At 53.5% G+C, this 25,541-nt stretch overlaps 8 protein-coding genes across 8 annotated transcripts; 4 read left to right on the forward strand and 4 right to left on the reverse strand.

The window, feature by feature from the left end:
- Positions 1–1,339: 1,339 nt before the first annotated feature.
- Positions 1,340–4,546, forward strand: EsH8_II_000621 (rab-GTPase-TBC domain-containing protein; the record flags this gene model as incomplete). Its single annotated transcript, XM_083263919.1, has 1 exon — positions 1,340–4,546. One exon carries the CDS (start codon positions 1,340–1,342, stop codon positions 4,544–4,546), a length of 3,207 nt encoding a protein of 1,068 aa, XP_083121241.1.
- Positions 4,547–4,791: 245 nt separating this feature from the next.
- Positions 4,792–5,622, reverse strand: EsH8_II_000622 (ClpP/crotonase-like domain-containing protein; the record flags this gene model as incomplete). The annotated part of the gene is made up of 1 exon (XM_083263920.1): positions 4,792–5,622. The coding sequence occupies one exon, from the start codon at positions 5,620–5,622 to the stop codon at positions 4,792–4,794; it is 831 nt and encodes a 276-aa protein (XP_083121242.1).
- An 823-nt stretch (positions 5,623–6,445) lies between these two features.
- EsH8_II_000623 (GDP-Man:Man(1)GlcNAc(2)-PP-dolichol alpha-1,3-mannosyltransferase) lies at positions 6,446–7,938 on the forward strand (the record flags this gene model as incomplete). Its single annotated transcript, XM_083263921.1, has 2 exons — positions 6,446–6,623; positions 6,701–7,938. The coding sequence occupies 2 exons, from the start codon at positions 6,446–6,448 to the stop codon at positions 7,936–7,938; spliced, it is 1,416 nt and encodes a 471-aa protein (XP_083121243.1).
- Positions 7,939–8,182: 244 nt separating this feature from the next.
- EsH8_II_000624 (nicotinamide-nucleotide adenylyltransferase) lies at positions 8,183–9,241 on the forward strand (the record flags this gene model as incomplete). Its single annotated transcript, XM_083263922.1, has 1 exon — positions 8,183–9,241. One exon carries the CDS (start codon positions 8,183–8,185, stop codon positions 9,239–9,241), a length of 1,059 nt encoding a protein of 352 aa, XP_083121244.1.
- A 1,630-nt stretch (positions 9,242–10,871) lies between these two features.
- EsH8_II_000625 (uncharacterized protein) lies at positions 10,872–12,116 on the reverse strand (the record flags this gene model as incomplete). The annotated part of the gene is made up of 1 exon (XM_083263923.1): positions 10,872–12,116. The coding sequence occupies one exon, from the start codon at positions 12,114–12,116 to the stop codon at positions 10,872–10,874; it is 1,245 nt and encodes a 414-aa protein (XP_083121245.1).
- A 735-nt stretch (positions 12,117–12,851) lies between these two features.
- Positions 12,852–14,526, reverse strand: EsH8_II_000626 (uncharacterized protein; the record flags this gene model as incomplete). Its single annotated transcript, XM_083263924.1, has 6 exons — positions 12,852–12,997; positions 13,057–13,278; positions 13,355–13,464; positions 13,518–13,661; positions 13,726–14,006; positions 14,059–14,526. The coding sequence occupies 6 exons, from the start codon at positions 14,524–14,526 to the stop codon at positions 12,852–12,854; spliced, it is 1,371 nt and encodes a 456-aa protein (XP_083121246.1).
- A 1,184-nt stretch (positions 14,527–15,710) lies between these two features.
- Positions 15,711–17,650, forward strand: EsH8_II_000627 (major facilitator superfamily domain-containing protein; the record flags this gene model as incomplete). Its single annotated transcript, XM_083263925.1, has 4 exons — positions 15,711–15,929; positions 15,995–17,168; positions 17,240–17,500; positions 17,562–17,650. The coding sequence occupies 4 exons, from the start codon at positions 15,711–15,713 to the stop codon at positions 17,648–17,650; spliced, it is 1,743 nt and encodes a 580-aa protein (XP_083121247.1).
- A 6,926-nt stretch (positions 17,651–24,576) lies between these two features.
- On the reverse strand, positions 24,577–25,341 carry EsH8_II_000628 (uncharacterized protein; the record flags this gene model as incomplete). Its single annotated transcript, XM_083263926.1, has 1 exon — positions 24,577–25,341. One exon carries the CDS (start codon positions 25,339–25,341, stop codon positions 24,577–24,579), a length of 765 nt encoding a protein of 254 aa, XP_083121248.1.
- Positions 25,342–25,541: the final 200 nt, after the last annotated feature.

The following is a 25,541-nucleotide window of genomic DNA, read 5'->3' on the forward strand; positions in this document are numbered from 1 at the left end:
GCACGCGCGCGCGCCCGACATGTCCACCACACGCGAGAGGAGGTCATCCCGGACCCCCGAAATTTCCCTGCCTCCCATCCCATCCCTTGAACGAGAGCTCGTGGGCGACACTGAAGAAGTTGGGACGAGGGAAAGGCTCATATCACAAAAGTCGGGGTCTGGCCAGCGCGCCAAGGAAGGGGATTGCTTGCAGTTGGAGGCAGCCAAGACAGGGAACAAGTGGGATAAGCATTTTTGTGTAGGGCTCGATATTGAGGCTGTACGATTGGGAGCAGGGGGGGCATGGCTGGATTGCAACGAGATCGATTCCGGCTTCTTCTTTTCTTTCTTTTTTCTCCTCCCATGACTTTTTTGTGTCATTTTCTGGGTCCTTGGAGGAAAGATGGGAAGGCTGAAAGAGGGTACTCCCTTGGAGACCGAGGACGACAAGGGTATGGCCGGGCTAACTTTGGCTCGAAGATGCCATGCCACGAGAACGAGGGGGCGGGTGGCACGTTACCTACTGCATAGTTTGCTGGTCCCTAGTGTCCTATGGTACTAATGCAGTACTACGTGCCGTGCCCTGGCCGATGAATATGGATGTCCCTTGTGTGGCTCAGTCTCCCGGGACCCAGGCCGAAGCGCCCCCCCAGCTGCTGATGTGGCAGCGGATCCTCCTTTTGACGTGTCCGTCCGTGTACACATTCATGTGCACAGTTGAGGCCATCCGCGCAGAGTCGCCGGGTACTGCTGCACTAGGTGCATTGGCATTCAAGTCGACGTCTTGCGATGTGCATGTAAGGCATTGATGGGAGAGGGTCCCAAGTGGGATGGATCGCGGACGACTGGGCCGGGGTGGATTGCAGAGGGCTGCAGCTGGATGTCTGAGATACGTACCTTTGATCGAGGGACATGCCACACTGACAGCGGTACGTACACACTGGCGCCAATGCTGCAAAATTGCTGCCAATTTCAGCTGGAGAGTGTACTCCTACCTGAAGGGGGGGAGGATGGAATCCCGACGGAAGCAGCAAGCACTGCACAGCGCAGCACACCCTTGCCGCCTCGGAGAGACGTACCCCAGTGTCTTGCATTTGATATCATCGTTCTGTTCCGCCCACCGTTTCCCACCTATCAATTATTACCGTGACATTCGGTCATTCTTCGCTCTCCCCTTTCGCCCACGCTCTATTTTCTACCCACGACTTCAACACTCCCGCATGGCATCGCCTTCTACGAAGCTCGCACCAGTCTGAGCATTATTCGCATCGCCTCAGCTGACCACACGGAACAGCATTTTCCAATACCTGCGGCGTTTGCTTGGAGCCATGACGTTTGGCGACATCATCGCCCGCCAACGATGGACTCCGAGCCTTCTCTCCCCCTTGAGCGCTCCATCTCGCAGCATAGCGCCACGTCCTTGAGGAGCGCCCGCTCCCATACTGTGCGAGCCAAACGATCGAAGCTGACCTCCCAGCCCTCGAGCTCTGCAAGCTCCATCACCGCCTCCGAAGACAAGTCCCTGACGAGCTTCCCCTCCTTTTCGCCCGACTCGCCAAGAGGCGAACACTCCTTCCCTCCGGTTCCCATTCCCGAACCCGAACCACCTGCGACTGTCCGAAAGATTTCCGATACAAGATCGGGCCCAATCTCCCTGCTGGGCAATTTGACCGGTTCTTCTGCCGAGCAAGCTGCCCGCGACGCCTTATTCGAGGACTCGCCCATCTCGACGCACAAGATACCCGGTGCGCTGCATCATGCAGATGACGAGCACATCGGTCGCCTTATTGCCAGGCACGGAGCCGTCGCACTGGTCAGGCAGGTTGCGACTGACTTGGCACAACGTGACGCCCAGATCGCTCAGCTGAGGAGGAAAGCCGACGAAAGAGAAAGGGCTTTACGCAAAATCATACTGGAATGCGGTCTTTCCAACCTAGAACTCGAGACGAGGTTGCGCACTATAGAGAGCGAGGTCAAGACGGGACGACCAGGCAACCGTCGCAATGAGAGTGGTCTATCCGACCTCATGAGCGACGCTATGCAGGATACCGTTATTTATAATGTTTTTGGTCAAACCGACGTCAACGACGCAACTATTCGCGCAAGCAACCTCTCCATCCCTTCCAACCCGGATGGTAGAGGAACGACAAGGGGCTGGAAAGACTATCTTTGGGGAGGATCGAGCAGGAAGGGCAGCATGCCGAGCAGCGTCAACGGCGACGATGCGAGACCGGCAACTGTCGTTAGAGCACAGTCAAGCGCCGATAGGCGGCCTGGCTTGCTGGATGACCTTTTTAGTCCGCCCAGCGAAAATGCCCCCCCTGAAAACGTCCCGCCGAGAACCCCGAGTCGAGCATCCAGCATCCAATCTGGGCCCCCTGGTTCGCGCAAAGCATCTACCTCGGTCGCAGCCAGTCTCATGAGATTGGTGGCTGGAGGCGCCATCAATACGCGCGAGGGTGGCCCCAACCGCGGAAGGTCTAATAGTGCTACCCAGCCGCTATCAACTGCCCGAGCGTCTTCAACATCTAGTGCGAAAACATCACAGTCAAGCCGAGCAGTCTCAACGCAAGGCGGCCCGAAAGCGCTCATGGCCATGCGGCGAACGGGGCCAGCGACAAATGCTCCTCCCGCCGCCACCAATGCCAGAACTCAACCGCAGGATAGATGGGATGCCATGGCGAACAGTCCGACAAATGTTTCGTCTAACCGGCAGGAAAGCTACGGCCCTGTCGAGATGGATGCGATTCTTCCACCCGAGACCCAACCTCCAACCTTGACACATATCTATAACAATTATGTCGGCAGCGAGTATCTTACCGATCGCTTTGGCTTCATCTATGATCAGCGAAGGAAAAAGAGACAACGCGAAGCCGCACAGGTGGCTCGCCACATTAAGCAGGGCAGTCGAGCCGAGATGCTTTCAAACGGCCGTTCTGAGCTGGCCTCGCCTATGATCGAGGAGGAAGAGGAGGTCCCGAGTCCTTTGGGCAGCGAAGAACGACCCGACAGCCCGTCCTCTACAGAGGAGCGTGCAGGTGAAGGCAAGCCCAAAAAGTGGCAAGATTACCTCAAGTTGGCAACGTTCCCAACCGAGCTATTATCTCACACCCCTGCCCTCAGTGCCCCTTCTCTGGAAGTGCTTGAGGGAGGCGAGCTTGGTTTGAAGTCGCCTGGGCTCATCGCGGCTGATGAACGAGGCTTTGTTCCAATTGCGAGCACGACAACTTCCGTTATCGACAGTGAGACACCACCTGTTGAGACAGATGCGGCTGCAGGAATGGTGGTTAGAGATGACACCGAGCCAGTGAAGCTTCTCCTCCAACACATGGGCGAGTTACACGATTCCTTACAGAGAGAAAAGGCGGCTCGATGGAATGAGTTTCTGCGCAAGGTCAGGGCCGAGAGGCGTCGAGATGGCGAGGCCGCAGCAGCTGCCGCAGCCGCCGCAGCCGAGGCTCGTTACGAACGGCCGACCATGAACCTGCCCGAAGCTGCACTTGCCGACGGCGAATTGATCGGGATCACCGGCCTCGGGATCAAAGGAAAGGTCGGCCGCGCCAAAAGGACGGAGCTTAGGAACCTGGTGCTTGGCGGCATCCCAGTCAACTTGCGTGCAAAGGTCTGGTCCGAGTGTTCTGGAGCTACCACCCTTCGTGTTCCAGGGTACTATCAGGATATCATCGCTCGTCCAGACAAGGATGATGACCCACTTGCGGTTTCCCAGATCGACATGGATATCAATCGCACTTTGACGGACAATATCTTCTTCCGCAAAGGACCAGGTGTGGCGAAGCTTAAGGAGGTTCTCAAAGCCTATGCACGCCGCAACCCAGAGGTTGGTTATTGCCAGGGCATGAATCTGATTGCGGCCAACCTACTGTTGATTATGCCGTCGGCAGAGGATGCCTTTTGGATCCTGACCAGCATCATTGAAAACATACTGCCATCTGGATACTATGACCACAGCCTTCTCGCGTCTCGCGCAGATCAGCAAGTCTTGCGTCAGTACGTGACGGATGTGCTCCCTAAATTGTCGCAACACTTGGACGACCTCAGCATCGAGCTGGAGGCGCTCACGTTCCAATGGTTCCTTAGTGTGTTTACCGACTGCCTTTGCGCCGAGGCTCTATTCCGCGTCTGGGACGTGGTGCTTTGCATGAACGATGGAAGCACTTTTCTGTTCCAAGTGGCGCTGGCGTTGCTGAAGCTCAACGAGCCGCAACTACTACAGTGTGATACACCAGCGAGCGTGTACACGTACATCAATCGCCAGATGACGAACCATGCTATTAGCATTGATAATATGATCAAGGCATCGGACGGCTTGAGGAATCTGGTCAAGCGAGAGGATGTAGAGTCGCGTCGGGACAAGGCAATCCAGGCGGAGAAGGATGTTGCCCGGCAGAGGGACGAGATAAATGCAGCCAAGAAGGTTGGCAAGGCTAATGGAAAAGCCAATGGCAATGGCAGCATCAATGGTGTTGATCATGATGAGAGCAAGGCAGCCACGCCGGGTTTGGATGTTCGAGAACCGATGCCGATGGATCAGGAGGGGCAATCGTAAGCATTTCCTGGGACAGCGTACGCGGACGGGCGGAGGAAGCGCGATGATGCATTTCAGGTGTTTGATGGACGTCCATGATACCCCTCTGTCCGATTGGGAAGGCACACAAGAATAGCGTCTTTTTATCTTACAATACACAATCCTTTCAGTATAAACCCTTTAACTGATGTATTACTACGGGACATGTGGGTGAACCCATTTGTCGTGCGTAGCTTGTGTCGACGTCATCATCGTCGTCTGCCCGTCTACAGTTTGGCCTTGCCGGCCTTCCACTCCTGAACAAACTTCTTACCAGCATCCACCCGCTGCTTCTCGAGATCGGCCCTCGTGTCCCAGATCAGCTCCTCGCTCTCGTGGTTTTCTCTGCTAAGCACATAGGCACTTTCGCGCCACATCTCCATCTTGAGAACGGCGTAAACCCCCGACTTGCCCTTGTCGACCAACTTGCGGTCTTGGATCAGCTTCAGCGCCTCGTCGAGCCCACCCAGCGCGTCAACGAGCCCGGCCTCGAGCGCAGCAGGGCCTGGGAAGCGCTTCGCCTCGAGGACGATCTCCTGGTAGATGCGCGGCGAGGAGCACTTTATGCGGAATATGGCTGACATGGCCGGCTTCAGCGGGGCGCCGAACTCGAGCTCGTTCATGCACAGGAAACCCTTCTGAGGGTTCATGACGCGGTAGTCGTGGTGCATCGCCGTCATGAAGCCGCCGGCGAATGCGTGCCCCGGGATCAGTGCGACGGTGGGCATCGGGTAGGTCAGGAAGCGCTTCCATAGCTTGTACAGCGTGTCCGGGAAGAAGCCCGGGGTGGCGAAGGCCTGCTCTAGGTCGAGGCCGTTGGAGTAGAACTTTGGAATGGCGGAGGTTGTGACAAGGACGCCGACGGGGTGGGAGAACTCGACGATGTCGAGGGCGGCGAGGAGGGCGTTGCAGAAGGGTGTTGTGAGGCGGTTGTCCGGGGGCGAAGACCAGGTTAGGAGGTAGACTTTGGGGGCTGGGGAGGTGCAGACGATTGAGCCGCCGACATGGGCGTCGATTGCGGGGATGGGAACTGTGAAGAGGGGAGTCTGGGAGGCCATGGTGGATATGTGAGGTTGAGATGCAGCCGGTGAGGCGGAACGATGAGTTGAGATGAGGATGAAAATGCCGGTGAGTGTGGCTCTGGACGGAAATCGGTTTAACCTTTGATGGTCGTGGGACAATGCCACCGGGACGGTTCAAGGAAACAACAGTCCGAGGAGGCTGGGGTAGGTACTGGATATCCGAGGTTCGGATGGGCTTGGGACTTGAAGACGGGGCCGGAGTACGGAGATGGACGGGGTTTGGAATCGCAAAGACGGGGAGGTCGAGGGGATCGGCCGACGTTCTTGTAAGCGATGCTGACCTCGGTTCGGCAAAGGAATGCAAGTGAGCACGGGGTTGATTAGAAACACGCGGGCGGGCAGGTCGGCAGAAGCTCTCAACTCTAAGAAGGGTCTTCTTCCAATACACAGGCGCGCTAGTGTACCAATAGGATAGCTTTTCGTTTGACTTTGGCTTGGTATCTGTTCGTCCACAGGGACGGACATCAGACTACTTGTTATTATGTCGCATGCGTTTTCACATGTGAAGAACAGTGACCGCGGGGACGCCAAGCCACTGCGCTTTTGATGCACCCCAGATCGATAAGGCGTCGCTTAGCTGAGTATGCCCCCCCCCCCCCCGGCCCTTGCGTGTTCCTTACGTAAGGTGGCATCCCACCCCAAGGTATCCAATCAGCACCTGCCAATCACAGAGCTACCCCAACTCAATGCGCGTCCCGCTGGCTCCAGCGTTGTCTCAAGTCGCATTTCTGTCCTCTTGGGAAGGGCAGCAGACGGGTCTCTTTAAAGCATCTCACAATTACACAACAACTTCGCAACAATGGCGGAGAAGGACGAGGGCCAGCGTACCGTCGTCTTTTTTCATCCCGACTTGGGCATCGGTGGCGCTGAGCGTCTCGTTGTCGATGCGGCGGTCGGACTGCAGAACCGCGGCCACAAGGTCGTCATCTTCACTAGCCACTGCGACCCGAAGCACTGCTTCGAAGAAGCTCGCGATGGTACGACACTGAACCCCCGCGCACCCCCTTCACCGCATAACAGTTGGGATGTCTTTGCTGACTGTTTTCGTGTCTAGGAACCCTCGATGTTCGCGTCCGCGGGAACCTGATCGTACCCCCCTCCATCCTCGGCCGCCTCACAATCCTCTGTGCCATCCTGCGCCAGCTCAACCTCCTCGTCCAGATCTACCTCACCAGAGAACTCCAATCTCTGAAACCCGACTCCTTCTTCGTCGACCAGCTCAGCGCGGGCCTGCCGCTTTTGCAATACCTCTGCCCCAAGGCCCCGATCCTGTTTTACTGCCACTTCCCCGACATGCACCTCGCCCTCGGCCGCGAAAAGTGGTGGAAGCGCCTGTACCGCGTGCCCTTCGACTGGGTCGAGCAGTGGAGCATGGGCTTCGCCGACGAGATTGCCGTCAACTCGGGTTTCACCAAGGGTGTCGCGACGGCGGCGTGGCCCCAGCTGGCGAAGAGGAAGAACTTCAAGGTTGTGTACCCCTGCGTAGACATTGCGCCGAAGAAGGGCGACGAAAACAAGATTGGCGAGGGCGAGGAGGAGGTTATCTGGACGGACAAGAACATCATTCTGAGCATCAACCGCTTCGAGAGGAAGAAGGACATCGCGCTGGCCGTCAAGGCCTTTGCTTCGCTTCCCGCAGGGAAGAGGAAAGGCGTGCGTCTCGTTATCGCGGGCGGATACGACCTTCGCAGCGCCGAGAACTTCCAATACCACCAGGAACTCGAGAAGCTGGCCGAGTCGTACGGGCTGGAGACATTCACTGCCAAGAACATCATCACGGCACTGTCTGCACCGGCCCACATCCCAGTGCTGTTCCTGCTCTCCATCCCTTCAAGTCTGAAGGACTCGCTCCTCCGATCCGCCAAGCTCCTCGTTTACACGCCCTCTAACGAGCACTTCGGCATCGTACCACTAGAGGCTATGCTGGCTGGCGTTCCTGTGCTGGCGGCGAACACCGGTGGTCCCAAAGAGACGGTCATGGATGGTGTGACGGGCTGGCTCAGAGAGCCGGATCAGATTGAGCAGTGGGCAGCGGTCATGGATGAGGTTCTCAACAGCCTGAGCAAAGCCGAGCTGGAGAAGATGGGCAAGGCGGGTGAGCAGAGAGTGCGGGTTGGGTTCGGGCAAGAGAAGATGGCAGAGCGGATCGAGAGGATACAGGATGACATGGCTGATGCGCAGAAGGTACCGCCCTTGATGAACGCCGTACTCAACTTCGTGGGTATTGGCATCTTCTTTGTGCTGGGCTTGGTTGCTTCGCGGATGTTTATTCCCCAACAGAAGAGAGTGTAGAGGGTGGCATCACCGCTGACCATATTATGAGATTTTTGCACAATTGTACTATACTACTATACCAAGTTTCCCCCAAACACTTATAGAAGTTGCATTTTCCAGCAAGAATCCTCCATGTGCCTTTAGTGTACACACAAGGTGATACCCCACATTTGACAATAGCGACTTGACCCCCACGTAGCGGGGTACAGCTCAATGAGCTGTCAGTCGACCTCACCTCCAAGAAACCTCCAACTCACTCATAATGTTGTCTGGTAGCGGAACAGAACCGGCAATGTCAAGCCGCGCCGCCCTTGTCGAACTCTTTTCCCACAGTTTGACGTCATTCCAGACGTCCAAGGATGCATTCCGCATCGTCTGCACTCTACCCGGCCGCGGCACGACAGGGCACGGCGACACATCACCACCGGTGCCGCGCCGGCCTCAGAAGCAGCGGCCGGTGAAGAGCCTCGTCGTGCTGGACTCGTCATTCAACCCGCCCACGCTGGCGCACCTCCGTATGGCTGCGTCTGCGGTTCGGGATCTGCAGCAGGGGCAGGCGGCTGCGGCTAAGACCGCCACCGAGGCCGAGGCGAGAGCCGGCAGTGTAAGGTTGCTGCTGCTGCTCGCGGTGAACAATGCCGACAAAAAGCCCAAGCCGGCCGCATTCCCGGTGCGACTGGGGATGATGCACGCCTTTGCCGCGGATTTGCTGGACGAGCTGGGGCGGGGACCGGCACCCGGAAATGGAGGTGGAGGGCTTGACGCCGACGAGGGCGGTATTGATGTGGATTTGGGACTAACGACGATGCCGTACTTCCACGACAAGAGCCAGGCCATCACGGATACGGACTTTTACTCCGAGGGTGACGGGAAGGGTCCGGAACAGGTTTACCTGGCGGGTTATGACACGCTCATACGGATTTTCAACCCAAAGTATTACAATGCTGCCGCTCCCTCCCCATCGGCCGACAACGCCGGCGAAGGGGACGTGGAAGCCCCCATCAGAAGAGCTTTGGACCCATTCCTCGGCAGATCTAGATTGCGGATCACAATGAGAACGGATGATGACTGGGGCGGTGAGGGGGAGCAGGTTGCATATCTACAGAGGCTGAGGGATGACGGGTTGGAGGAGGTTGGCGGGAGAAAGGAGTGGGGAGACAGAGTTGAGCTGGTGTCGGGAAGAAGAGAGGGAGAGGAAGTCATTAGCAGCACGAAGGTAAGAGAGGCTGCTAAGAGAGGGGACAGCGAGAAGCTTGGGGGTTTGCTTAGTGCGAGGGTGAGAGACTGGGTAGTAGCGGAGGGGCTATATCGTGACGAGTGAGATTACTTTTGAGGCCTTTGAGATATGATGATGAGATTCCATTGTTCAAATCACACATGCCAGGCAGGCGCCTCCTCCCTTGGCTTTCCGTATGCGAAGAATAAAGCAGAAATCATGCTTGGCAGCGGCCATAGACGATCGCCGTAGAGGCTTGAAATCATTGCCAGGCTTCATATCTTGACGAGAACGAAGACGTAGGGGCTTTGGATTCAATGGGCTTCCTACGTCTGGAGTGGAGGACCGGCCGGAGCGAGGTCATCGAGCTCTCACCCAGACCTCTTCGGCACTGATTGTCTTGTAGGATCTCTTCGGCTCGTGGCAAACATCCTAGCAGGCATTTTACCCAAGGCATATATATCTTAAGCATCGCGGTGCAGCACAGTGTACCATCGGCGCAGCAAGCAGCTAGCTGATGTGGTTCATTCGGCGCCAAAGTCGCCATTCTCAACACACAAATTATCTGCCTGAGCTTGCGCTTCCCCATGCCCACTCCCATCTGCAAACCTGCGCCCTTCATATCACCAAAAAAACAGACATGTTAAAGTGAAGTTTTCCTTCTGCCTGGATGCCTGAATCTTCACCATCGTCTCCAGGCATCATTGCAAAATCGAGCCCCGTTCCTGCCCTCTCTGGAGATTGAAGAGTTTGCAGTCGCTGCCAGGGTACGTACCCCACGCCTCATTTTTCTCCGTCCCGTGCCCTCATTGGCTGGCGGCAATACTGATCCGCACCCCAAGAAGACCCACACCAACCACCTCCCATCCTCTATATAAACCTCCCTTCCCTCCGCATCTCTTAGAATTTTCTTCTTCTTTTTTCCTTATGTCGACAATACTTCAGAGAATCATTTCTATAGTATTCGACCCTCTCTTGGTTCCCTAAAGGAGCCACAGATCCCACCCTGGTTGATGAGTGATATCCTCGACACCCTAGAGTGAAAACTCTTGGTTGCCCTCGAACCTTGCGCAAGCAAGGCGGCCCTCCTCACGGAGAAGCTGTATAGAGGGCGTATGATGATCTCGCCCCCGCTCGCGGTCTTGCCTTCGGGCGCGCGTTCGGGGTGGGTGTCGATGGACGTCTGACAGGCGTGTTTTTTGTCTCTTTTTCATTGCGAACTGGAGCTTGCTCCGGTCGCGAGGAAGAATTCTATAGGCTCATGCTCCTCGCAGCAACCTTGACTACACTCCGAGATATTTCAAACTCTTCCATGGTTTTATCTCTATTTTGGTTCAAGGAAGATTGAATAACCCAATACTCACCGCGGCATCCATTACACCGTGGAAGTCGAGGTCCACAAACGTGGCTCACATCTCATCATGAAAATGATAATTTGCATCTAAATTAAAGTGAATGTGAACCTGTATCCACAACGTGAAGCTGTGGCCTTCAAGTTTATGAATGAATTGGAGTTCCCAAGCGCTCTGATATACTATTAGACGCCATTGGCATCTTGCTGTTCCATCTGTCAGCTGGAAATAGTCTCGCAACGAATTGCCTGGATGCAAATGGACATGGGATGCTTGAGAGAGCAGATTCTATTTTTATCTAGTGCCAATCTTGACTTCATTGAAGGTCCTAGACCTCTAAATACTGCCCTCGATGCCTGTACGGGCATTGCAGAGTAGCTTGCTCAGTACGATCTACCCGAGGCGTAGCTTTGCGGCCGACCAGACTCGTATTGCCCATATGCCAGATCATTGGGATCGAGCTCTTCCCTCCGAGGACTGGGAGTGAACGCGTCAAACGTCCGCGGCGTCCGCGGCATGTCGGTGTACTCCTCCCTTCCAGTGTAGCCCTCGCCGGCATACCAACCATTCCCGTTGGGATAAGCCGAGCTCACGGGGGCCTCGCTGGCATGCCTCAGCTGTCCCTCGCTCACAGACCTAAGCTGGAGGGCCGCGCTCGCCGCCTCACGCGGGAGCTGTCCCCATGAGGCGTGTGGCCTCAAGAAGCCCTGCGCCGGTACCGGCTCCGCGGCCGTGGCCGAGCCGGCCACCTTCGAATGCTGCCCACTCTGCACGACATCGAGGCACGCGGCGTGCACCAAGACAAGGCCCGCGACCTTGATGAGGGTGAAGACGACGCTGAAGAGCGACGAAAAGGCCCACAGCCCGACGAGGGCGGCGGCGGCGGCGAAGCCGGACATGATGCTCTGCGTCGAGGTGTACTTCCGCAGGCCCAGCTCGCGGGCGAGGTCGCGGCCGTTGTAGGACTGGATGAAGAAGCCGAACTTGACGACGGCAAAGAGCGCCGCGAGGACGAGCCAATGCGTCGCCAGGAGGGTGCCGACCAGGAGGATGAGGTAGACGTTGCTGTGGCGGGGGAGGTTAGTGGCGAGGCGGTCGTGGAGGACGGCCTGGGAGGCCGGAGGGGTCAGGTATTTGGGGTTGAGCAGGTTGGTCACCGGCGTTTCCGGCAGCGGTCCGAATTCAAATGAGGACGGCTTAGGGAGGCCTGGGATGGATTGGAAGGCGTTGAAGGCACTTTGGAGGTTGTTGAACATGCCGGTCGGTGAGAATGTGTTGCTGTTGCCGACGACTGCCGTGGGCTCTGCCACCACTGAAGCACCACTGCTACTGCTGCTGCCATCGCCGCCGCTCTGTCGTTTTTTGCGAGACTTGTCACGAGTCTTGTCGCGAGTCTTGTCGCGATTCTTGTCGCGAGTCTTGTCACGAGTCTTGTCGCGAGAGGAGGTGGGCGGTTCGGCAGAGCGAGAGCGAGAGCGAGATCGTGAGCGATCTCTGGGCGATGATGAAGCATCTCGCCTAGACTCTCTCACCGATGATGTTGGGTACCCATAGGGCTCGCGAGAAGAATGCTTCCCCGAGTTCCTGCGGGAGGAGACGTACTCGTCCTGGTAGGAAGATTTGGCCATGTTGGACGGTTCGAAATGAACTTGGTAGAAAGGAGGGCGTGTCGATCGAAAAGCCGGATGTTCAGATTTCAACCAGGCTTGAGGCAATCGCTTGTTCGTCTCACTCTTGAATGAGCGTGAAAGTAGCTAGAAAATCAGCAAAGATACGTGGTTGCGGTGGGATGGAAGCAGAAGCCGCCCCCCCTTGGAAGCGATTGGCGGGGAAGACTGGTGGGGCTGAATCCGGATAGCCGCTCCAAGATGCACATCAGACTTGGCGGTGTGCAACTCTCCATTTTCACTGACAGCTTGTTGGCCTAATTGATTACAGACCGTGTAGGTTTTAGGCATTCCGGCCTCATGAATTGCTTGGGGGGGATACAGAGTCTTCTCCTTCCTCGGGTCGATGCTGGGTCGGCCCGCTGTCTTAGTTCCAGGGAAGAGGGGCAGCGCTACCAAGGACCAAAGGTGCGTCACTAGGGCCTCCCAGCATTCTTGCGAAAGTTCCAGAAGCATTGCAGAACCATGGTAGCCCATGGCCTGGTTGCAAACCAGCCAAAAAGATATTATGGGATTGACCCTAACGGAGAATACAGACTAATACTTCGAAGAGAGAGCCGCCCCAATACGAGAAACAACCGCCGCCTTGGAACTAGGGATGCCGGCAGTCTAACATGCCGCTTAGGGGGGATCGGGGAACTGAGCTTCCAAAATCCTTTCGGATGTCATTCGCAACCTATCGGCGAAACGCTTCGCTCAAGGATAGACACCCTTGCCTGGCTTGTTCTGAAAGAACGTCTCTGGCAGGCTGAACGTCTCCAAACCGGACTTCTGCACCTGCTGGACACTGTCTCGGATGATGTCATATCCAAAATTGTATGCGAAAAACTCTTCGGGGTTTTCTGCAAAATCACAGCCATCAGTGTCGTCGCTCATCATCACGTCGTCGTGGGTTACTTACTTGGCACTTTCTCCGCGGGAATGTACTTGGCTGCCTCTTCTCGGATGAGTTCTGGCTCTTCTTGACCTGCGTTGCTGAAAATCTGCATCACGCTGGCACGGTTTCTCCGGATGCTTTCATACACGTGCAGGCGGCTTTCCACGTCCTTGGCCTCGGCTCCAGCGAGTGCAATGCCGAGCGCTACGCCGTCTTCGATGCCCTGGGCACCTCCTTGACCCTGATCTGTTTGGTCACAATCAGTCTCAGAAGAGTTCATCTTGATTGTTTGTAGGGAAGCCCTGGGTTAGTGTTGACTTACGGGGCAGCATCGGGTGCGCAGCATCACCCGCCAGTGTCATCTTCCCCTTTGTCCATGTGGGGATCGGGGCTCTGTAGAGTAACGCCCACTGCTTCACTTCTGTGACCTTGCTGTAGAGAGATGAGTTTTCGTCTCCGCCAAGCTATGGATAGGGGCAGCTCACTCCAGGATGGCAAGAACGCTTGGGTGGAAGTCGGAGTATCTCTCAAGCAGCTTGTCCTTGCTTACAGAGGCATGCCAATCTTCCTTCTTAGTGGACTCGATATCATCGTTGTGAAAGATGGCGACGAAGTTGTGAATTTCGTTGCTGTTCAGGTTAGCAAGCTCGGAGAATTAAAGCTTAGCATGAGCGGGAGAAATGCAATGCCTACTTTCTACAAGGATAAGAGACAAGGCGCTTGTTATCCCCGACCAGGAACTTCATGCGGCCATCGTCACCTTCGTTCCAAAACCTTGTCACCGGATCAGCCTCAATGTCGGCGGCCGGGATGAGGAACCGGAAACAGAAGTTGTAATGGCCTTGGGGCACTGCAGGGTTGGAGTGGCCCAAGATTGCCTCAACGCCGATGGTATGCACACCGTCAGCGGCGATCACCACGTCGCCAGCGACGACCTCACCAGAAGCCAGCGTTATCGAGGCTGCTTCGGGATCCTAAAAGTGTCATTAAGGCGCCAAGAACCAGCTAGGACAGGTCGTTACTTACGTATGCTACAACCTCGCTCTGCAAGTGCACAGTGACAGGCTGGCCAAGAACAGCCTTCGGCGTTCCATTTACCGCATGATCGCCGTTAGTGTGACCATTGGTTTGATTCTCAGGCTCCGTCGCCAGCCGCTTAAGCTCCTCGTGCAAATCGACGCGGTGCGCAAAGTACCACGGCGCCCCGTACCTCTCCTCGATGTAGTCCTCGGTGCCGACGTGGAACTTCTCGAGTGTGTCTCCCTTGGCGCGGAAGCTGCATTTGACGAGCACGAACTTGGCCCTCACAGGATCGAGACCCCATGCGAGAAGTGCGCGGGCGGCATTGGGGCACACGTGGATCGCCGCGCCGATCTCATTGTTGAGCGCGGACCGCTCGTAGACGTGGACCGTGTGACCGGCCCTGCGCAGCCCTACGGCGGCGGAGAGGCCTGCGATGCCGCCACCGGCAATAAGGATTTTGAGGGGAGCCATCTTACGGAGCAATGACGCGCTGTTCTGAAGCACAGTTCTGTGGGAGAGCTGTCGTTGGGTAAGCTGCTGCACGGACGCTGGAGGCGTTATTGAATATGATGTGCAGAGCAAACGAGTTCGTCTGAGAGGGTAAGTTGTAAACGCTGTCACCTGCGTCAGAACCACAGGCGGAATATGCCTAGTTGAGTGATGGCACAAATCGCCGCCCCTGTCATTCTGCGTTGGGTGATGCGGGCCTGGTTGGTTCACGAGCAGAAGGCCTCTCGGGGTCTCTTCCGGCCATGGGCTTGTGGATATCGGTGGCCCAAGGCACTTCGGGCCAGGCCCGTCGGATCATGATGCCTTTTCCAGTACACGGGTGCGTCCACCAGGGCAGTTCCGTTCTAGCCACCGGGGAGGGGGTCCATTGCAAACCTCCAGGGTTCAGACACGTTTGATCGCGCTACGCAGAGAGACAGAGGACCCCTGGGGAAGAGATTTCAATTTTCGATAACAGCAATTAGTCGAACGGCGAACCGGCCTGACAGGCCCAGTGAACAAGCACTTGACCCGGCCTGTGCCACCCTTAGCGGGGCACAAGTTACATTGCACTGTTAGTGGAATGTCGGTACGTAAGCTCTTTCACATTGGCGTCGTTGCTTAAAATGATGCACCATCGCAGCCCCTTGGTGGCATCGTGTTGGTTGTAACCATGCAGAACAGAAACACAGGGTTGATTGAACAGGGGTGCCTCGGAGCAGGGGTGTGTTCTCCGCTGAAGATTGGCAGACTGGGTCATGGGTCATTGCGCCGGATGTCGTTTCTGGGGGTTCCGTATCAAGACGATGGACCCTGCCATGAATTTCCAGGTTGGACAGAGGGTTCGAATCCCTGCTCGGTATGGAGTCTAGCCTCCGATGCAGAGGGAATGCGACACCGGACAAGATGAGAGGCGAATCTCAGGTAGGCAGATTCCATAATCGCGCAACAAGGTCGAGAAGCCCCGTTCGTCAAAGTCTTGCTGTTGGTCTGGAAGACGGGACGTGGGAGGGGAGAAGCATTAGTAAAAGATTGTGACCGCCAACCCTTTTCTGGGACGAAACTATGAAGACCTTTGGGTTACTTTCTTCACAATTTGGTTCTTCTTCTCGAGACTATCCGTTCCTTTCAAGCGTGTTCATTTGCATGTAACGCCAATACCCGCAATGTCGACTGCAAAGGAAGTTGTCTCGGACGTCCAGGAAACTGGCTCGTTGAACCAAACGACCGGACCTGGTGCCCCGTCTAGTCGCGATGAACAAAAAGAGAGCATCGAGGGGGGCGACGGACCCGTTCCTCGTCTACATGCGAAGACATTCCTTACAGTGTTTGCTGTTTGTTTCATCTACTTTGCCCAACTCATCAACGTCGTTGGAGCCGGAGCCGTAAGTTGACCTGGAGCCCATATACGCCGCGTACTGGATTACATTCTAAACTCTCGTTCCTGTAGCAAACACAAAACATCGCTACTGTGGTGGGGGAGAGTGACAAGAGCATCTGGCTCACGTCCACCATCGCCATTATGACGGTGGTGCTCTCCCCCATCGTCTCCCAGGCTGCGGACTACTGGGGTCGCCGTTGGTTCCTCATCGGCCTCACAGCTTGCGGCGTCGTCGGCTCCATCATTGTAGCCCGCGCCACAACTATGGGAATGGCCATCGCTGGCTTCACCATCACGGGCTGCTCATACGGTGCTCAACCGCTTCTTCACGCGGTTGCCTCTGAGGTCCTTCCCCGACGATACCGCCCCTGGGCGCAGGCAGCAGACAACCTCTCCGCTGCTCTGGGAGGCCTGGTGGCTCTCCTGGCTGGCGGCGCTCTCACTCGTAATAACAACGCGGCGGGTATCCGAAACTATTGGTATATGGCGATGGCGATTTACTTCGTGGCCACTGTCCTCGTCCTCGCGCTGTATAACCCTCCCAAGACCGCCAAGCAGACCGATTTTAGCACCTCTGAGAAGCTCGCGAAGCTGGACTGGGTCGGCTACGCCCTCCTCTCCTCTGGTCTCGTTCTCTTCTGCATGGGATTGTCGTGGTCGCAGAACCCCTACCCCTGGACCGACGCACACACCGTTGCGCCGTTTGTTGTTGGCTGCGTGCTCTGCATCGCCCTTGCCGTGTACGAGACTCGGTTCAAGAAGGACGGCATGTTCCACCACGGTCTCTTCAGGAACGGACGCAACTTCCCCATCGCACTGGTTTGCGTCTTCGTCGAGGGCCTCGTCTTTTTCGCGGCCAACAACTACTTTGCTTTCCAAGTCGGCGTGCTGTACGAGACAGACTCGCTGCGCACGGGGCTGCGATATGGCGTTACGATGATCGTTTACGGCGTCGCGGCTGTTCTTGCCGGCCTGTATTGCTCAATGACCCGTAACGTCCGCTGGCCCAGTGTTGTGGCTTTCGTGTCCATGATCATCTTCTTCGCGTGTATGGCTACGACCACGCCGACAACTTCGGATCCCGTGTGGGGTTACCCCGTGTTCCTGGGTATCGGACTCGGAACCTGCTTGTGCACGCTGGTTACAATTGCGCAGTTGTCCACGCCTCCCGAGCTCATTGCCATCACAAGTGGTTTGATGATTGGAGTCCGGTCGCTGGGTGGTTCAATTGGTCTCGCCATTTGTAAGTCATGCACATCCCTAGGTTGAAGACAGTCTCTCCTGGCACATGTTTACTAACAATGGTTCCAACAGACAACGCTATAATCACCGATCAACTCTCCAGAATGCCCAGCAACATTGCTGCGGCCGTCCTCCCGCTTGGCCTTCCTCAGTCCTCTCTCGGCCAGTTCATTGGCCTGCTGGTTGGCCACGATAACGCTGGACTGAGCCAGGTCGAGGGTGTCACCGTTGAGATAATACAAGCGGGTGCCGGGGCTCTTTTGAAAACGTACAGCCTCGGCTTCCGTTACGTCTGGATTGCCGCTGGATCCATCACCGTTGTCGCAGCAGTTGGTAAGTCTCGGACCCAGAATATTGCCATGTGTGGAGTTCCGCCGCTAATTAAAGGTTTTAGGTGCCTTCTTCCTCCGAGAATTGGAGGAAGAATTTAACATGCACATCGATGCTCCTGCTGAGAAAGAGGATGACTTGTACTCGAACTGATTTTCATCATCCATTTTCGGGACCGACCCATCTGGTAATGTCACATAGATTGGATTAGGAGTCGGGCAGAGCAGCATTTAGACTAGTCAATAATTTTTAATTAGACACCCTGATAGTCAGGTTCAGCATGGCAATGGCAGAAATTCTCTTTCTTTGAGAAAAAAGTGTGCGGCGTGCATAAATCCAAAGTAGCCGAATTCATTGACTCAACTATTTATGACTGGGAACCTGTTTGCTGGTGTGTGAAATGTTGTCACCCCTTGTCGACATTCTGCATCAATTCCTGCAACGTACGACTAAGGTCACCAAGGCAGTGCAACTGGGAGTTTCAACAGCCCCAACCATTGGATCCTGCATGTATCGTACGAGGGCAGGATGTCGAAATGTGGCTAGTCCATAATGCCTCTTGTTGGTACCAGGTTGAAGCCACGGGGACAGGGGGCCATGTTTGTGAGTGGATTCGAGATCGGGAAGTGGCCCCTCATATCCGTAGCACTGACTCCAACCAGGCAGAGGCAAGGGCGTGATGAAGGTCTGGATTGTGTTTGGCCTTTATGTATTATGACATGTCGTTCAGAAATAACCTGGCGTGAGTTCATCAACTGGGGACTTGGGCTCTGGGTTTGAACAGACCATCAACTGGCGGGCCGAGTGATCACTGGATAGCGCGGCCTTGGCTAGATTAATGAGAACACGGGGTACTCACTAGTCGTCTCCACCTTCCACAGAAGCACGAACGCCGCTAGACTAGTGTGTTTTTCTTGGTGAAGTTCCCGTGTCGGCTACTCTTAGGCCCCGCCTTGTGCAAGAATAAGTTAGGTATATGTCGTATTCAAAAATCGGGAATAACTCCATTTGCGGTTGGGTTTACGTAGGAGAGTACCAACAGGTTTGTTGCAACTTCTGACCAGGCCCCAGGGGAAGGCAGGGTTAAGCGTTAGGCTATCGCTAAACCCAGGGGTTGGATCCTTCAAACTGCATGAAAAATCGACACAATCGCAAGCTCTGTTCCCAGTCTGTGAGGTACCCGCAAATGATCCAGTGTGAAGCCCGGGTCGGAATGCATCTAAATTTTTTTCTCGAGTCATTAACTAACCTGGGCATCAAGCGGTTTTGGCGGATGCGGCTTAGTACCACGAGGTTCAATGAAGACGACAGAGGGGTTTTCACGAATCCTTGTAAATGAACGCTTACATTGCCCTCATATACCGAAGTAATTGCATGGTCTGTTACTGCAAAAGGCAGGTGTGATTGCGAATTGCCGTGCCTCCGGCCCTGCGTCGGCCAGAAATTCCTTGGTGCGAACAAAACTGCTATTGCAAAGTAACAACCGGGGTTGACTTGCCAAAAAGAACACCAACATCTACAGTGCCAGACAAACACTACACGCCAAGGTTGCCTCGTCGGTGGCACACAGTTAATCAGGGTTTGTTCGTCGCCTATTCACGTAGTCTCGAGATCATTAATTAAACAATAGGAAAAGACCAGGGGTAAGTGGGGTGAAGTTTGCGGTGGCGTAGTTAGGAAGGATAAAGATACTCGACCCTGCAAAGAACAAACTGGACGTGCGTTTACTATTTCGGGCGCGAGAACTTCACATAACACTTAAACGGCTTTGACCTGTGTTGCATGAATTAACTGTAATTACTTTCTTGGAATACTAATACACAAGAACTTTTGCCCTGCACCCTAACGCAACTCCAACTTGCTATCCACGTAGATAATATGTTGGCCATAATCCGTAGAAGTTGGCCCATTATTTCAAGGAACACATATAACAAAGTCACCTTTGTGGTTTTGAAGCTTTGACGAAATAGACAGACCCGCAACGCAGATGAATCAGGCTTTCTTCATGGTTTTTGTCTTATAGCTTACTACTTCACACCCGATTGTCTGTGAATTATGGTCGCGGGTGCTGAAGTGTTTACACAGAAAACGCATGAGCCGGTCTTAACTTGCGTCTTAAGTAAGATGAGTCGTATGTCTCAGTCAACCCAAGCCAGTTAAACGACCGACTGACCATTACGACCGCTGAAATATGAAGGGAACCGAAACCGATGTAGCATCAGCGTTGTCAATTGCGGTTTCAAATAGACCCACAACAGAACCAAAAAGTTGTGTGATTTGAAGGCGAAAGGGGGCCGAGGGGAAATGGGGTCGAACCAAGGATTCGACCAGAAAATCTGATATGTCAAGATTGACGTCGTTTTCGTAGGCCTCACAGGGCTGATTAGGGGCGTCGTTGAACGTTCTCCCTGATTTGCACAGGCTTTGATCTGGCCATTCTACTATGGGAAGAGGTCATATTTCGACGTATTGATGGGTTGTGCTGGGCACTTTAGGGGTTTTATTTCTCCTATCCGGTCATAATCTTCCATGTTCTGGTCATTAACTTTCGATCAAGCATAATTCTGAGACAGAGAAACAAACTCCTGTAGCTTTGCATACGCCGCTGTTAAGGGTTTGAGCTTTCGGTAGATGGGAGCGTCCAATTTGCCATTAACTCAAAGATGCGGAACGCAGGGAGTATCGTTCATCGGATCATGTCTAGATCGTCCCAGCTTTCACAGTCCCGTAGGGAGAGGTTTATGTGATAAAAATGGACATGTTCTCGCCACATATATTCTAATCTAATCACCTCAGCCTATCACTAGAAATCTTGTGTTATCTCTATAAGACCTTAGGCGTAGATATATTCAGCCTTTTCCTAGGGACCGATTCTTCGCCGTGTTCATATGGACCTATCGTCTATTTAACTTTCCCTCGCAACCTTCCAGTTAGCGGGTTGGATTAACATAAGGGTAAAATTTTGGTAAAATGGATCTAGAAAATGAGCAGATAGTTACGCAATGGTGGCCATGCAGAACTGGAACATTTACATAAATTTCTTGAACAAAACAGGCGACCCTATATATGGAATCGTCACTGAAACCCTGCCCGGCTTGGTTAGAGACTTCTTTCCCGAGCCAGTGAATAGCGTTACGTCGCCCATAGGTGTGACAAAGATGTTTACAACGATCCTAGGCGAAATCCCACCGGCAGGCCCCCCCACCTAGGCAAACCCCCCATACAGCACCAGACAGTTTTTGGCATTGAGTAACATAGCCAACTCTCGCAGTTTTCATGAAAAAGTACCAGGATACGATTAAATACCTCTATTTCGACCGTTTTTGACCCCCCAGAGCGATGGAGCAGCAGGTATTGGCGCGCTTGTCTTCGGAGGTGTGTTTTTCGGTATTCGCCGGACCATCTCGCAGGGGGATTTACAAAAGGGGTTCACGGACACTATGATGTGCTTCGGACTGGGCTTGGTGCTGCAGGCTAGCCGTTACTACGTGCTGCGGTTTATCAGCGCGCACAGCCATGTATCGAGAGCTGTGGGACCCGGTGCATAGCCGATGGCAAGGGGACGCAGGCGGACTCGGTTCTGCAGCAATACGGAAAGTGGGTTATACAGGAGGAGGCAGCGAAGACACTACTTGACAAGAACGGCTCGAAGAAGGAGGATTTCTTGGATAGTTTGCTCAAGTGCTTCGATAATGGTCGGAGATTGTACGCCGACCCGTTCCAGGATGTCATTCCACCAGAATCCTCCGATAACACGCGCACTTAATATTGGTTTCTGCGAATTCGGACCTTAAAAAGTGGCTAATAAGCGCGGTTAGGATGAGGAGTGCAACACTCAACTGGATTGGTTGGTTGGTAAGTAAGGCCATGGCCGCTGGGGTCCAATAGATGGTCCTCTTGATGTCTCCGCTGCATAAATGGACTCATGTCTGAGTCGATTTCCCTACGCCTGAAGACATCCGTACTGAAAGACCAGGGGCCAAACGAATAACCAGACCAAATACTAGGGGTGCTTGAAGAGCATAACATTGGCAGGCAGTTCTGCGCCCTCATTGGCGCTGCCTAATACGTCCCCATCTTTTTCTGACGACCTCTTTTCTTTCTGTATATAACGACGCTCTAGTTATTCCAAATACGCTTCTGTCAGGCCAGGCCGCAAGCTAACTCGCGTGCATGTTCCTTAGTCTAGATACTCCGAGATTCACATGGTGTATTCCGAGTACATGGAATCGGATCGATGAGAATATGCGTGAGGCCAACAGAACAAGGAAAACTATGCAAGGAACAGTTATGCGAATGATGGGGGCTCAGGGTAGGGATGACACGACTACTGGGTATCACTCAGGAGCGTTGGGACCAGGTTCAACTAGAACTTACTACATGCGAACGAACCTCCAACCATACCAACGAGGCAATCTTCGACTAAAAGTTCGTTCCAAGGATGTATTGCTTGGCGCAACAAAGTGGGTATTCGGCCGGGGGTCCCGAGATGAGATCGCATCAAACCGAAGATGGTGCTCTCCTTCAGAGGAGCGGGAGGGAAGAAAAATAATGTTGGAAATACCAAAAGAAAAACCCCTCATTAGTCTCAACTGGAACCATCAAACCGCAAAGCCGTAACACGGACGATTCCAGAAGTCCCGAAGAGATGGTTAACATCAGAAACAAGACCTCCCCCTTCGTTCGACAAACGTCTCACCATAGCTGTGCAAAGCCTGCTTCTTGGGAAGCGGCTCGCTAGTCTTCCTCGATGCCAAGGTGGCATTTACAGTGGGTCCGGTCAGGAATACCACCCACGCGCCCTGATCCAGAACATTTTCTAGTCTACAAGGGTGAAGTATCCTTGTCTTTTCGTGTATGTACGGGGGACAAGCTCATCCCGGCTTCCACCGGGGGCGATCCGGTTCCACTTCCCGGGCGGCCTTTCCAGGAACAGGTCCCCCTTCCAGTATGAGCATGGCCCCTTCGTGCAGGAAGCCCGTAGTATGCCTAGTTTTCAGCGCCAGCATGGAACAAGCGCAAGTCGACGCGTTTGGTTGACGAATGTTGGTTTGATAATCTCCAAATTCCCCTCGGCTGCATGCGCCTTCGGCTTCCCGCAGTGTGTCCATATCCTATGCTGAAAATTTACTTCACCCCCTCATTGTCTTTCCTATCTAGCCCTCAATCTGTTTTTGGCGCCTTGCGTCTTGTATGTTGCGCGTGGATTTGCAAGATGTTGGCAGGACCGAACATTTCAGTTTTCGTCACAAGTGTCATCTTCACTGCCCTTTCTTTTGTTCTTGTCGGTTTAAGGCTATATACACGTATTGTGGTGGTTCAAAATGTCGGTGTTGATGATTACTTGATGCCGGCCGCACTGGTAAGTGTGACCACATCTTTCAACTTGGGCAATATCGTTCCTGAAACTAAGCGTCTACGTAGGCGGCTTCCATAGGGTTTTGCGTTGTCGTAATGCATCGTAAGTCGCCTACTTTATGCTTCTCTGAATACACCTTTAGGTCATAGAGAAAGCGGTGCTAACCATAATGCAGAAATCAAATTCGGGCTGGGTATGCCAATGGAGACTATTTCGGAAGAGAATCAGATAAAATTCTTTCAGGTAAATACTCTGAATCTTGAGTTGGGACAAAAAGCAACAGTAAAAGCCATCTAACATAATGTTTGTTAGTGTCTCTGGGCGACCATCCCGATGTATAACCTTGCACTTTTGCTCTGCAAACTATCCATTATCTTTTCGTACCTACGCGTATTCAAGATCCCGACGACTCAGAAGATCTGCAAGATAATGCTGGCTGTGCTTGCGGTTTACGGCGCGTGGACCATCTTCGGTTCCATTTTCATGTGCGTTCCTGTTCAAGCGTTCTGGGGCGATGGAACAGGAGCATGCATGAATCGGCTGGCCTTCTGGTTTTCCAACGCGGCGCTGAATATTGCGACGGACATAATAATCTGTTGTATTCCTATTCCTCTCATCAAGTCACTCCAGATCTCGAGGAAGCAAAAGATTGCACTGATCATCGTCTTTGCCGTTGGAGGGTTGTAAGTTATCGGCTACCAATCCCGAATCCCCTGTCATTAACTAACAACAAAATAGCGTCTGTATTACTTCCATGATCCGACTATATTCCTTGTATGAAATATCTGTCTCTGATAATACATCAAGTAAGCTCATTATCGAAAGAACACCATGTCATACCAAAATCATTTTCTGACAGTTTTGCAGGAGACGGCGTGCATATCGCCACATGGTCAGGAATAGAAATCAACGTGGCAATTGCCTGTGCCTCGGTTCCTGCTCTCAAACCACTCATATCCAAGGCTTTCCCGAACTTGCTGGCTAGCACACAACGCAGCGGCTACCGGACTGGTCAAGCATATAGCGACATGAATGCTGGGGGTTCTCACCACATGCAGTCCATGCGAAGTCGAAATGGTACAAAACCAAATCAAAACATCGCGATCGAGACAAAGATTGAGATAGTTAGTCGTAATGGCAGTCAAGCCGATCTTGTAAGGCCGGGTGGCAGCGGCACCATGGTGGCTGAGTGCTATTCGACTGAAGAGCGGCCGCCAGCGCAGGGTCGTGATATGGTATAAAGAGTTATTAGTTGGAATAAGACTACCGCGTACTCCCAATAAACATTGAAGTTGGGTACAAAAGAGGCTGAGACTTAACGAAGCAATGCTTGAAAAACGATGAAAGCAATTGAATCGTTTCCCTCTCTGTCAGACTGTCACAGATTGATATAGGTTTATACCATTGAATCAAGTCCAAAGGTTAAACCATTGTTATTTAATTACTGAATATGCCATGTTGGGACTGGTAGGCGTTTACAGGGGGGTATATGCTACTGATAAAGCAACTATCAGATGATTGAGCAGTGATGCCAGGTGCAAGAATTAGGCGGATATGTCGAAATGAAGCAATTGTGGCCCTAATCTGTACACATGCCCCATAGTTCAAATCCAACTCTATTGAGTTTCGACTTTACTTTCTGACAGATTTCTTTCAGTGAGCCCCCAGTGACTAGAAATTTTCCAGTCTGATTATGAATTGATATAATGTCTTTTTAGATCTAGAAGGTCTCCTGTGCTGGTCTCATATCCAGCTCATGGGTCCACAACGAACTTGGCTGCTGTGAAAGCCAAAGATATAACTCCCCAATATCCTCTGCTCGCATTCTCTTGCCAGTTCTTGTGTCCTCATTCTCCTTATCGATGATACCCCCGTTGGCAATCGCATGGACAACGTGAACACCAAACTTGCTATGCTCCTTCGCGATGGCCTGTGCTACCATCCTTGCCGCTGCGCGAGAGGCGCCGTAAGCAGCGTATTGTTGATTCGTGCGCAAAGCTCCTAGAGTCCCCGTGAAAATGATTGTACCCTTTTTAGCACCGTCCGTTTCGGCGAGAAGTGTCTGGCCGCTGTTCTGCGCGTACATGAGCTTAAGCGCCTCTTGAGCAAATACAACGGCGCCGGTCGTGTATGTATTCATGCTGGCACTGAAAGCCTCAGGCGTTTCTTCAAGAAATGGCTTCCTGCTTGAATGTTTGACGTGATAAATGGCGAGCTTCAATTTGAGCCCTTTGAAGTCTGGGTGGTCGGCGATCTGCTCGAAAGCTCGCCGGAGGTTGTCTGGTTCGGTGTCTGTGGGGAATGGATGGAGGACACCGTTTGATGACTTCCGGAGCTCAGAAGCAAGGTTCTGGAGGTTTTCGGGATTCCGAGCTAGCAGGGCAACTGCGAGGTTGCCATGTTGAGGACTGGCTAAAATGCGGGCGATGCCTGCACCTGATGTGGGCCCAGCGCCGATGAGAATTGCAAGTCCTTTAGGTGACATGTTGATATCTTTGGATTGAAATCTTCGCAAAAAATTTCATTGGTGTCTGTTCTTAATCACGGCACGCAAGTTTTTACCAGCTGATATACTGGTGTTTATATATATCTCTTTGAGAAACTCGATGGGGAGGGGCTTGAGCAGAACGCTAGAGTAGCATACGTCATTGATCGTCCGATCAATACTTTGCTAGCATCGTCTTG

This window comes from Colletotrichum jinshuiense, chromosome 2, assembly GCF_051148585.1.
Source record: "Colletotrichum jinshuiense chromosome 2, complete sequence".
In the NCBI taxonomy this organism is placed as follows: Eukaryota; Fungi; Ascomycota; class Sordariomycetes; order Glomerellales; family Glomerellaceae; genus Colletotrichum; species Colletotrichum jinshuiense.